This window comes from Myotis nattereri (assembly GCF_964212035.1).
Source record: "Myotis nattereri genome assembly, chromosome: 15".
Lineage (NCBI taxonomy): Eukaryota > Metazoa > Chordata > Mammalia > Chiroptera > Vespertilionidae > Myotis > Myotis nattereri.
In genome coordinates, this window is record NC_138090.1 from 14240490 (window position 1) to 14254326 (window position 13837).

At 41.9% G+C, this 13837-nt stretch overlaps 1 protein-coding gene across 1 annotated transcript in view; it reads left to right on the plus strand.

The window, feature by feature from the left end:
- Positions 1–13837, plus strand: part of TANGO6 (transport and golgi organization 6 homolog) — a 141698-nt gene that overhangs the window by 43432 nt on the left and 84429 nt on the right. Inside the window, exons 12-13 of the mRNA XM_081107748.1 lie at positions 2090–2224; positions 11560–12075. Of these exons, the coding sequence (XP_080963874.1) occupies positions 2090–2224; positions 11560–12075 (651 nt within the window). The remainder of the gene's footprint in view (positions 1–2089; positions 2225–11559; positions 12076–13837) is intronic.

The window sequence follows — 13837 nt, forward strand, 5'->3', positions numbered from 1 at the left end:
TAAAAGTCTCTCCCCCATCTCTGCAGCAGGCTTTAGTCATATGCCTATCCTTGTGGCTGGCAGCCCCACCAAAATCACAGGAAATGAGTAGAAGGGGGAAGAGCTGTTATCCAATGGGTATGGTGGTTTTGCTGTTACAAGAAAGTTTGCAGGAAAAGCTACTTCATAGATGACAATAGAGCTGATTATTACATTAACAGCTTCCAGGGTTTTATGTATGTATATACATATAGACAGATATAGAAAAGTTCCTTCTTAACAAAAATAGAAAGATGTTACTTGTTTTCCAACATATATAGTGGAGAGGAACTTAGAAAAAGTCAGAGGTTAGATAGTTCTTTTCCAGTAATTTAACAATAGATGTTCAGATACAGAAGCGTCCTATAAGCAAGGTGTGCTTTAGAAAACTCTTGAAAGGCAAAATGGGTAGCCCAAGATGCTCGATGAGAGTTTCTCTGAAAGGACCAGAGTCATTAACTCTGGCATCAATAGAGTCCTAGGCTAAGAGGGTGGTGAAACTTGCCATAGCCAGCATTGTTCATTTCAGTAGGTGGAACTTTAAATAATTTTTCTAAACTTCCTGCCTTATTCCAAAAGACAAGTGTTAACAAGCCACTTTTTTTTTTTTTTTTTTTTTTTTTACTTTAAGCTTGCAATAAAGATTCTAGTGTAGTGTGTAATTTGCCGAGGGAGTTGAACATGCAAGCTTGCATGGTATTCAGAGGCTTATTATGACCTATCTCAGCTGCCCCATTTTCAAAATGATTTTCCTCTTTTGAGCCATTAATCCTCAGTGTGTGTGTGTGCGTGTGTGTGTCCATATGTATGTGTGTGTGCATGTACATGTGTATGTATATGCGTATGCTGTCTTTTTTTTTGCATATGCTTTTATTCAAAGGCGTTTCTACCTTTGAAGGTGATTAATCAATGTGCAGTTAAAATTATGTGGATCAAGTTAGTTCCATTTAAGGTGTAGTAGATAGCCAAATGCGATGTAAAATACATGTGAAAGTCTTAATCCTTTAAATATATTTGATACTTAAAAAATGACTCTGGTTCATTTGTACAGATTGTTTGAGGACACTGGCTTCTACATAAAATTGAATGCCTCTTCCCCCATTCTTTGCTTAATTAGAATAAGACTGTTAAAATGACAGGGGTGAGGCCCTGGCCTGGTAGATCAGTTGGTTAGAACATTGTCCCAATATGACAAGGTTGTGGGTTCAATCCCCAGTCAGGGCACATGCAAGAATCAACCAATGAATGCATAAATAAGTAGAACAACAAATCGATGTGTGTTTTTTCTCTATCTCTCTCAAAATCAATAAAAAAATTTTAAAATTCTTTTAAAAAGTGAGTGGGTCCTAGCCAGTTTTGCCAGTGGATAGAGAGTCAGCCTGTGGACTGAAGGGTCTTGGATTCAATTCTGGTCAAGGGCACATACCTCGGTTATAGGCTCAATCCCTAGCCCTGGTGGGGGCTAGTACGGGAGGCAACTATTGATGTGTCTCTCTCACAGTGATGTTTTTCTCTGTCTCTCCCCTTCCCTTCCACTCTCTAAAAATCAATAGAAAATATATTCGGGTGGGGATTAACAACAACAACAAAAATAGTTGCTAGGACGAGGGGAAGATATTCTTGAGGAGGAAATCTCATTAGGAGAAGTAGATCGGACCTTCTAAGTTGGTCAGAAAGTAACAAATCCTTTTTCATTTTAATTTCCTGCCAAAATTCATGAAAAGTAAAGAGAGTTGGTTTAATACATTAAAACATTTGGGAAAGTTTAAATGGGCTTTCTCACTTATTGACCATATGGCCTTGCGGAGATAACCCCCTTAAGTCTCAGATTCTTCATCTCAAAATGAGGATAAGAGTAGTGACCTACTGGAGTTAATATGCGGCCTAAGTGACGTTGTGCATGTGAAACACTGAGCACCATGCCTGCTACACAGTAGTAGTTATTGTTGAAGGTTCTTGCTATCATGATGTTGATGTAGAAGAAGATGAAGATGTAGATGTAAGATGTAAAGAAAATGTTGAGATTTGTTTTCTTTCTCTCCACTGATTCTAAATCCCTTTTCTGTGGTAGGTGGTGGACTTTGTAGCAGCAACACTGCAGCGAGCATGTGCAAGCTTGGCCCACCAGACAGAGAGCACCGTGGAATCACAGACACTGAGCATGTCCATGGGGCTGGTGGCTGTCATGCTGGGAGGAGCTGTTCAGGTGAGTTGCAGACATGAGCCAAACTTGAATGGAGGGAGAAGCGAAAGAGAAGAGAAAAACCTATTGTTTCCCTTCCTTACCCTTGTGAGAAATAAGAATAGATATTGCACAGAGGAGAACCAGGATAAACAAGTCAAGTTGTTGGTGAGAATTGTCTCCAAAGTAAAGGACAAGAAAATGTGCACTTTCACTCTGTCACCTGCATAGTGGTCACCATCAGAAGGGCAGGGCCTTTCTGACCTGGCACAAGCTTGATTTGGAAACACTCAGCACAGTGTTTTGCATCCATGGTGAAAACTAAATCCTCTTACCCTCACTGTACTGGCTTCCAAAGCTGGTTCCTGCTGTGCCAGTCTGGGGAAACCTTTGTAACCTGCTGGTTGCTTAGGATCCCATCTGTTTTAAATAGTTTCATTTTAACATAGGATCCATTGTTCTCACATCATGTAACATGTTAAAGCTTTGTTTCCAGTGGATGTATCTTTTACATACTTAATTTTTAAAAAAATATATTTTATTGATTTTTTACAGAGAGGAGGGGAGAGGGATAGAGAGTTAAAAACATTGATGAGAGAGAAACACCGATGAGCTGCCTCCTGCACACCTCCCACTGGGGATGTGCCCGCAACCAAGGTACATGCCCTTGACCGGAATCGAACCTGGGACCTTTCAGTCCGCAGGCCGACGCTCTATCCACTGAGCCAAAACAGTTAGGGCATACTTAATTTATAATTTTTAAATTTTTTCTCTCAAAAGTATTTCTTATACACTTGCTTTGTGCCAGATACTGAGCTAAGGTGCTGGGAATACAACAGTGGACCAAGGAGACCTGGTCTCTACCTGCATGAAGCTTTCAGTCCAGTAAGGGAGTCAGATACCAAATAACTATCCAAAAAATATACATAGAATTGAATGAAGTGCTTTAGAAAAGTGGAAGGTACCAAGAGAACATAGCATCCAACCTAGGCCTGGGAAGGTCTCTACTGAGGATGTGTAAGTTTAAGGTCAGACTTGAGTGATGGATAGAAATTTGGGAGTACATGTAGTGCAGATGGAGGAAACTCTTCCAATTAAAGAAAACATTTGGCCGAAACCGGTTTGGCTCAGTGGATAGAGCGTCGGCCTGTGGACTGAAGGGTCCCAGGTTCGATTCCGGTCGAGGGCATGTACCTGAGTTGCGGGCATATCCCCAGTAGGAGATGTGCAGGAGGCAGCTGATCGATGTTTCTCTCTCATCGATGTTTCTAACTCTCTATCTCTCTCCCTTCCTCTCTGTAAAAAATCAATAAAATATATTAAAAAAGAAAAAGGAAAAGAAAAAGAAAACATTTGTACAAAGACCAGGAAGCAGGAAAGAGCTTGGTATACTTGAGACACTGATAGAAGGCCAGTATAGCTGGAAGGTAGAGACTGAGGGTCAAAGTAGTGTTAGACAAGGTGGAAAGGTATGCTCTAGCTAATTATTTCCATACTAGAGGCCGGGTGTGTGAAATTCGTGTACGGGTAGGGTCCCTAGGCCTGGCCGGCAATCAGGGCCGATCGGGGCCTTCAGGCTGCCAGCCGGGGCCTTACTTCGTTCCACGCCACCCCTTGGTGGTCAGTGCATGTCATAGCAAGTGATTTCCTGGTCTCCCAGTTGAACTCCCAAGGGGACAATTTACATATTAGGCATTTATATCCTATATAATAAAAGAGAAACATGGTAATTAGCGTACGACCGCTACCCTTCCCATTGGCTAATCAGGGCAATATGCAAATTAACTGCCAGCCAAGATGGCGGCCGACAGCCCGGCAGCTTAAACTGAACATGAGGCTTGCTTGCTTCAGTGACGGAGGACTCCAATGTTCCCTGCCTGCCTTGCCGGCCTCTGAGCCTGCAGTTTGAACATTGTAACAAATATAGAAGCTAAACAAAACCCCAGAAACCAGCTTTCAGCCAGCCTGGATCTCAGAGCTGGTGTTGATACAGAGTTTCGATTATAGAACCTAAACAAACCAGATACCTACTTTCAGCAGCTGAGGCCTCAGAGCTGGGAGCCAAGCCTCAGAGCTAAAGCTGGCCCAGAATTAAAAAAAAAAAAAAAAAAAGGAGTGGTTGGGAGCTTCAGTCCCAGACTGAAAACAGCCCTCAGCCCCTCACCCAGACTGGCCAGGCACCCCAGTGGGGACCCCCACCCTGAAGGGTGTGTGACCAGCTGCAAACAGCTATCATCCCCTCATCCAGGCTGGCCATGCACCCCAATGGGGACCCCCACCCTGATCCAGGACACCGTTCAGGGCAAACCAGCCAGCCCCCACCCATGCACCAGGCCTCTATTCTATATAGTAAAAGGGTAATATGCCTCCCAGCACCGGGATCAGCGGGGCCACGAGGCCTCCCGGCACCGGGATCAGCGTGATGGGGCAGCGCCCAAACCCCCTGATCGCCCTGCGGCTCTGTGTGTGACAGGGGGCGGGGCCACAACCTCCCTATCAGCCCTGCTCTGTTCCTGACAGGGGAAAGCGCCCCAACCCCCTGATCGGCCCTGCTCTGTGCCTGATAGGGGGGAGCTCCCCAACCCCCTGATCGCCCTGCGGCTCTGTGTGTGACAGGGTGCGGCGCCCCAACCCCCCCCATCCCACGGGCCCTACTCTGTGTGTGACGGGGTAGAGCCATAACCTCCCCATTGGCCCTGCCCTTAGTGTGAGAATGGCGGCTCTCCAAACCCCTGATCGGCCCTGCTCTGTGGGTTATAGAGGGCGGCGCCCCAACACCCCCACCCCACGGGCCCTGCTCTGTGTGTGATGGGGTAGAGCCATAACCTCCCCATCGGCCCTGCCCTGAGTGTGACAGGGGACGGTGCCCCAACCCCCCAATTGGCCCTACCCTGAGCGTGACTGAGGGTGGCATCGCAACCTCCCAATCTGCCCTGCTCTGTGCATGCCCGACCAGGGGCTGCACCTAGGGATTAGGCCTGCCCTCTGCCACCCAGGAGCAGGCCTAAGCCAGCAGGTCGTTATCTTCCGAGGGGTCCCAGACTGCGAGAGAGCACAGGCCGGGCTGAGGGACTCCTCCCCTCCCCCCCGAGTGCACAAATTTTTGTGCACTGGGCCTCTAGTGTATATATATGTATACACACACACACACACACACACACACACATACATACATACACTAGAGACCAAGTGCACGAAATTTGTGCATGGTGTGTGTGTGGGGGGGGGTTCCCTCAGCCCAGCCTGCATCCTCTTGCAGTCTGGGACCCCTCAGGAGATGTCCAACTGCCTGTTTAGGTCCGATCCCACTAAACCAGCAGTCGGACATCCCTCTTGCAATCTGGGACCACTGGCTCCTAACCACTCACCTGCCTGCCTGCCTCATTGCCCCAACCACTCGCCTGCCTGCCTCATTGCCCCTAACCACTTGCCTGCCTGCCTCATTGCCCCTAACCACTTGCCTGCCTGCCTCATTGCCCCTAACCCCTCTGCCTGCCTGCCTCATCACCCCTAACCACTTTGCCTGCCTGCCTGATCGTCCCTAACCATTCTGCCTGCCTGCCTGATTGCCCCCAACTGCCTCTGCCTTGGTCCTGCCGCTGCCATTTCATCCAGAAGGATGTCCGGAATGACGTCCAAAAGGTCTTTTGGCTGTCCGGTCTAATTAGCATATTACGTTTAATTATTATAGATTAGGTTAGGAGACTACAAGAAGGCAGAATGGGCTTAGTGCAAGTATTATGAAATCTAACCTGAAATCAGACTAGTATAGCTCTTAGCAATGAGTAGGGAACCCTTTGGGAATGGAATTTTGAGTTTGAGGATTCAAATTTGATACTGATTTTTTTTTTAATACCAATTCTTGATATGTTAGAATTTCCCATCTCTAACCTGTCCCAAATTGAAAAATAGAACATAGAAATCTCCATTTCCCTTTCTAAAAGCCTATTGTTGGGACTGGCTGTGTAAATTAGTAATATTTTAAGACAGTCTCACGATTTATGCAAATGTACATTCCTTACCTGTCCCTGCCCTTTCATGAGCTATCCTGACTCACTGATTGCATCCTGGCTTTCTCTGACTTTGCAGTTACTTAAATTTAAATTAACATGAACACATCACCCTTATACTTTTGCTCTAAATCTAATCTTTTTCCCCCCGTTTGGTTTGTGGATTTACTAGTATAAGTGGCTTCTAGAGTAACGCTGGGTTTTCTGTCTGTGTTGGGAAAAAAATGTCACGATTCTGAATTACGTTTTCAGATAACTATTGTCAGGTTTAGGGTTTTTTGCTTCAGAGGCTAGAAGATTGTACTGTACCTATTCTCAATTAGGATTAATTATTTTAACTAATGAAACAGTATCTAGTAGCATTTGAACCTTCCTTTTTTTTCCATTCTAATTTATGTAATTAAGGTAATCATTAGAACATAGTGACTGGGAAGAGGAGTTAATTATGAGAAAGTGTAGGTTTAAGACTTCTAATAAGACAACTGTAACTCCAAACTAACTTTCTAAATTTCAGGATTGGTCATCAGTACAAGTAGTATGATGCTGGGAACTTCCCTGTCCCCTCAGGAAGCAATTTTTGCCTGATGCTTTCTGGCCTGATGGGTCCTCTGAGCTCTGAGGCTCAGGTGGTGAGGCTGGACTTGAATCCAGATCTTGAAATCTCATACCACATTTTCTAAGAGTATCGTGGAATGAACTTATTCAAGAAATATTTATCAAGTGCCTCTTGGCCCTCATGGACTTACCTTTTAGTAGCTATGATTAATCTGATGAATTCTTATTTTTTTAAAAAGGTTCTTATTTTTATATTTTATGTTTTATATTTTATATTTCAAGTATAGCTCACCATAAAACAGGGCATACTGCATGCTGACTTAGAACAAAAGTAAAAATACTACTGGCAAATAAATTCAGTGCCATTATGTTAATAAGGATACAGGTATGTAAACTAAAGGATCCAGGTCAGCTAAAGATCTGAAGAAATACAGGTGATATCTGGAAATGAGAACATAAAAAATAAATGTATTTTTCAGAATTGGGAATTTTTAGGTCAGGATTTTATTGCTGGGAGAGACCGTGCGATTCTTCCAAAACAGTGATTCTCACTGGAGCAGAATGAGGCAGGATGAGGGTATGCCTGCCCCAGAGGGGAGCTGTGCAAAGTCTCAGGTGGGGCTTTTTCATTGTGCAGTTCCCTCCTCTGGATGTCATTCTCAGATGCTTCCCTTAGAAGCACCTTCCTATCACCCTCAATCCTGGCCCCGCCAGTCCAACCCCCAGTTCTCAAATTGAAAATTTGCAGAAGTTTAGAACAACTCACCATCTAACTGAATCACTCCTGACACCCTGAGGAAACTCAGAGTTGTGGGCTGACATAGCTCTGCTCATTCCATTCCTGAAGCATTTCAGAAACTCTGGAAGCCAGATAAAGGAGTCTGTCATTGTGGGCTGCTCCTTCCGGCCTCAGGGCTTTTACACAGAATTCTGTGCTGACTATCAGTGACAGTGGAACCCGGGGCTTCATGTCAGGTCTCAATCTTGATGGTAGCCCTAGATGACCCCTGAAAAGTAATTAACTATGTAGTGCCTCAGTTTTCTCATCTAATTAAGTGAATATTACTTTATACCTCGAGATAGTTTTTTAATAGTTATGAACAAATAGTTGATACCTGTAGCCTTAGATTTCCCTCATTTTTTGAATAGTGGGGAATCTATAGGCTTATGAAGCTGAGGGTGTGCATTGCTTTGATTACCTTATCAACTATTTGATTCAGAAAACACCTACTTGCCCCTGTGATTAAAGAAGTTACCTAGTTTAATAGGATGAATCCCCCAATAACTAAGAAATTTGAAAACAGGGAGAACAGATGCTTTTTTTTTAATACACAATTTTTTAGAGCAGTTTTAGGTGCACAGAATAATTGAGCAGGAGGTACAGAGATTTCTCATGTACCTGCCTCCCCCACTATCAACATCATGTAATAGAGTGGTACATTTATTACAGTCGATGGACCTACACTGGTACATCATTATCACCCAAAGTCTATAGTTTACTTTAAAGTTCACTCCTGGTGTTGTATACTCTCTGGGTTTGACAAATGTACAATGACATGTATCTACCACATTAATAGTTTCACTGTCCTACAAACCCTCAGTGCTCTGTCTATTCATTCTCTCCCCCCCCCCCCCCAACCCCTGACAACCACTGATCTTGCTACTGTCCCTACAGTTTTGCCTTTCCCAGAATGTTACATGGTTGAAAGCATACACTATGAAGCCTTTCCAGACCGGTTTCTTTTACTTAGTAATATGTATTTAAGGTTCCTCCACATCTTTTGTGGTTTGATAATCCATTTCTTTTTAGTGTTGAATAATTTCATTTCTAGTAGGTGTATAGTGGTATCTTGTTGTTTTAATTTGAAATTCCTTGATATAGGATATTGAGCATCTCTTCATATGCTGTATACCTGTGCATCTTCTTTGGTGAAGTATCTATTGAGGTCTTTTACCCATTTTTAATTGGGTTGTTTGTTTCCTCATTGTTGAGTTTTAAGAGTTCTTTATATATTTTGGATAAATGTCCTTTATCAGATATGCCTTTTGCAAATATTTCTTCCTGGTCTGTGGCTTGTCTTCTGCAATGTCAAGAACAGAAGTTTTTAATTTTAATGAAGTCCAGCTGATCAATTATTTCTTTCTTGGGTTCCTTTTCTTTGATATTTAATAGAAAAAAGTCATCTCCATACCCAAGATCATAACGATTTTTCTCCTATGTTATATTGTAGGAACTTTATAGTTCTGCATTTTACAGTCTATGATCCATTTTGAGTTAATTTTTGTAAAGGTGTAAGGTCTGTGTCTAAATTCTTTTTTTTTCTTTTCCGCACATGAATGTCCAATTATTCCATCACCATTTGTTGAAAAGCCTGTCTTTTCTTCATTGTATTCCCTTTGCTTCTTTGTCAAAGATCAGTTCACTATATTTATGTAGGTCTATTTCTGGGTTCTCTCTCTTTTCCGTAGGTCTATTTGTTTTGTATTGTATATATTTTTTTAAAGAAATTGTATATAATAGAAATGAAAAAGAGCCCGTGTACTGTGGATATTCCCATTTCAGATGCATAAAAAAAACACACACACACAAAGATCCATGATACTACAGAGGTGCTGAATGACGTTTGGCATAATGATAGTACTAGCAAAATTATTCTAAAATGTCGTTCAGTTCCACATAGATTCCTGATAAAATTGACCCTTTTCTTAGGTAACATATACCTTTACTCTAGACACACATGTTCTCTTCCTTAAGATACAGTAACACAAAAATGGTCATTTGTTTTACACATGAAGATGATCTGACATGTTGCAGAACTAGAAATTCCACTTTATGCCAAATTTGCATTAGTTTCTAATTGTTTAAACAAAGAATTCTGAGGAGAGTGTGTGGTGAAATTCTACAGGTACAAACCTGTCATGTGCCTCAAGTTTTCACTTAATTTGGAGGAAAGTGGTGGGGAAAGTGAGCAGTAACAATTTGTGGACTTAACAGTATAAAATGAGAACATTATATTGGTCCTGCAAAAACAGTTAGTTGGTTAATTGGTTGTTTGTTGGATAATGAAACAAATGAATGAATAAGTAATAAATATTCTGCCTTGTTCTAAAAAGGGTTTAAGAATTGAAATATTTTGCCCTAGCCGGTTTGGCTCAGTGGGTAGAGCATCATCCCACAGACTGAAGGGTCCTGGTTTGATTCCAGGCAAGAGCACATACCTTGGTTGCAGGCTTGATTCCCAGCCCGGGTCATGTGCCTATGGGAGGCAACCGATCAATGTCTCTCTCACATTGATGTCTCTGTGTCTCTCCCCACCCCTTCCACTATCTCTAAAAAAAAAAAATCAGTGGATAAAACATCCTTCATGAGGGTTAACAAAACAAACAAAAACAAAAAACTGCAAGGTTTTCAAATCATCAGGGCCTCATGAAGCCTCATATGATAATTTCCCCAGTATTTTCAAATAGAAAAAGATCACAAGTGATTCTTGTTTTCTGCACTGACTGCACATGTACCTTCCCTAGTGAGGACTATGAAATTATTAGAACAAAGCTTCTGGAAAAAATAAAATCTTATATAATTTTCACTCCTAATTTCTAGCAGAAATTCCCTTTAGCCAATTATTGTCCCATTCCTTTCCGACCTGTGGTGCCACTGTATGCTACCTAGCCTCTTTAGATCATTTAGTTAAGAACATTTGTTCAAGTGAGACCATGTAGGATATTAGCCAGACTTGTTGAGTTCACATCTTACCATATGGCCTTGGACATGTTACTTAACTGTACTGTGCTTCAGTTTCCTCCTATTTAAAATATAGATAAAAAACCTCACCTGAAACCTGTATGATCATGTTGACCAATGTCACCCCAATAAATTTACTAAAAAAATAAAATGTAGATAATCATTGTAATTAGATCATAGGGATATGAATGTGTGTTTTGTTTATCGTATTTATTTTTAAAACCTTTACATAGTACTTACTATGTGTCAGGCGCTAAGTACTTTGCTAATAGGAACTCATCTTTTATGGCAAAAGGTACATTAAAAATACAATAAAAGTAAAATATACATTAATCTGGAAAATAATTTTATCATATAATTGGGTGTTAAAATCTGACTTGGGCCCTAGCCAGTTTGGCTCAATGGATAGAGAGTCCTGGATTCGATTCCAGTCAAGGACACGTACCTCAGTTTGCAGGCTCCTCCCTGGTCCAGGCCCTGTTTGGGGCTCATGCAGGAGGCAATCAGTCAGTGTATTTCTCTCACATTGATATTTCTCTCTGTCTTTCCCTCTTTCTTTCCCTCTTTCTAAAAATCAATGGAAAAATATCCTTAAGTGAGGATTTAAAAAATCTAATTTGGTAAGAATAGCTGTAGAGATAAACAGTTTAAGGGGTAAGTGGGTACAAAGGATGTAAATTGTAAACAGGCTCTTAACAGAAAAGGAAACGCGGCAGCCAATAAACATGGAAGGATGTTTAGCAGCACTATTAGTTTGGCTAATGCAAATTAAAACTATAAGATGCCATGTTATGCTCATCAGATTATAAAAATTAAGAGCAATAGTCTGCATTGCTGATGTATTTATTAACTTAGAAAAGGACCTATATACATGGTAAGTATTCAATAAATGTTTTTTGTTATAATTACTCAACAGTGGCTGTTAGTGCCAGACTCAGGCTACCTGCTGATTACACCAGCAACCAGATTTTCTCCCCACCCCTTTCACTCAGGATGTGTTGCCTTATGTTCAAGTGATGTTAACATTTGCCATTTTTCATTTCATTTTGTAGTTGAATTCAAGTGATTTTGCTGTCCTGAAGCAATTGCTGCCTCTGTTGGAGAAGGTCTCCATCACACACCCGGACCCTGTTATCCAAGAACTTGCTGCTGATCTCCGCATCACCATCTCTACCCATGGAGCCTTTTCTACCGAGGCTGTCAGTGTGGCTGCCCAGAGTACCCTGAACAAAAAGGACCTAGAAGGGAAAATAGAAGAGCAGCAACAAACCAGTCATGAAAGATACACTGATATGTCGCAAAACCATCTCGAACAACAGCAAAGCCACGAGAAACCCAATCAAACTGGCCTGAAGTCTAGTGCTCCGTTCATTCCTCAGGAGGTCAGTGAGTCCAGCACTACTGCAAACCAGAAATCTGGAAGCATAACCACAGAACAGCTCCAGGAAGTTCTTTTATCTGCTTATGACCCTCAAATTCCAACACGGGCTGCTGCCCTGCGGACTCTTTCTCGCTGGATAGAACGGAGGGAAGCAAGAGTCCTTGAGGTGCAAGAGAAGCTTCTCAAGGTGAGGAGAGCATCCTACAGAAACACACACGGGTGGGGCAGCTTCCCAGTGTCTTACTGTGTATCAAGTCCTGTCCTGGATTACTTGCAGGGAACTTGTAATTGTCTGAGGAGGTAAGACTTAGACACAGGAGAGACCCAGATAACCACACAAGGCTAAATTGAACATGAACAGAGTACCAGAATTTTTACAGGCAAGAAATACCGTGGACAGTCAGGAAAAGGAGAGAGTTGAAATCTGGAGGAAGTATCTCTTGATATGGCCTTAACAAACTAGTAAAGTCTGAGCAGGTGAAAGAAGAGGGGCTGGAACAGCATGAGCAAATTCCCAGAGATGGGAAAGTACCTTTCTGGTAAATAGACACTGTGACCAGCCAGATAAACCACCTGTTTTCTCTGGATCCCTTTTAAAGGGGCATTAGAACTGGGTCTGCTCCCCTCTACTCCCTCCATCACAGTGAAAAAACACACACGTTGTTCTTTACATCATAGATTTATGTGGGAGAACATATATGCTTAGCTGGGGATCTTTTCTCTTTGTGGAAATTATCCTGACCTCAGTATGAGTTAAGAGCAAATGATCTAGAGCAGCAGTCGCCAACCTTTCGGACCTCATGGACCACCAGTGGTCCGCGGACCACCGGTTGATGACCACTGATCTAGAGACTACTGACCAAATTCTAGATCATTTTCTGGACAAGTCACTTAAACTTTCTGAGCCTCAATTTCTAAATTGTTAAAGTGAGGGTCCACTTTATGTTGAAAGATTTAAAATAAAATCGTCCATGTAAAGCACTAATCATAGTGACAGGCACATAATGAGCATCAAATAAAGGTTAGCTGTTGTTATTATCTCTTCAATATGGTTAAGCCATTAGAGTAAGAATTGTAATTCTGATTGAAACCATTTATTTTTAGCCACTGAAGTATTAGAATCAACAGTATAATAATAATTGCTATTTATTGAGACAGGCCCTATACCTTTCAGACATTGTCTGTAGTCCTCACAACAACTGCAATATTGGTATTATCCCCCACTTTGTAGATGAGAAAAGCGAGGAATGGAAATGTGCCAAGGATCTGTTGTCATTAAAATATTGCTGAAAATGTTAAATTTTATATCTTCTTTGAGTAATCATTAAAAAAAAAATCCCTTCATACCCCTATTTAGACGGTGAATTCAGTGAACATCTTTGGGATTTTTAAAAATTCATTTAATCTTCATCTGCTGTACATAATAGGTCATCAAGGTCCTGTCAGTTCTTTTTCCAAGAAACCTTTCAAATCAATCTCTTCCTCTTTATTCCCATGGCCATTACCTTGGATTAAGCTTCCTTTACTTCATACATGATCCCCACCCCTTCCAACCTGGCCATCTTCCCAAATGAACTAATCTTAGGCTTTCCCTAACATGCTGCACATGCAGAGACCAGCAGCATTAGTTGATATCAAGAATCGCTGGTACAGGGATGCATTACTACACATGGAACAGGCACCCCAGTCTTCCCCTAGACACCAAGCAGGAGGCACATGGGCACATGGCCACTGTCTTTCTCTTGCCCTCACATTAGGGCCTAAACCCAACATGTCACTGTCATGTCTTCTGGATAAGCAGTACCCATAGCAGCTGACACGCCCTGATGTGTTCCTAAATTGTAAGATGTGTTGAGAGTCATTTGTTACTAATGTCAATTGAAGTGCTGAAATTTGGAAAAGATTTTAAAACATAAATTAGAACAGATTTAAAGTTATCCCAGTAATAA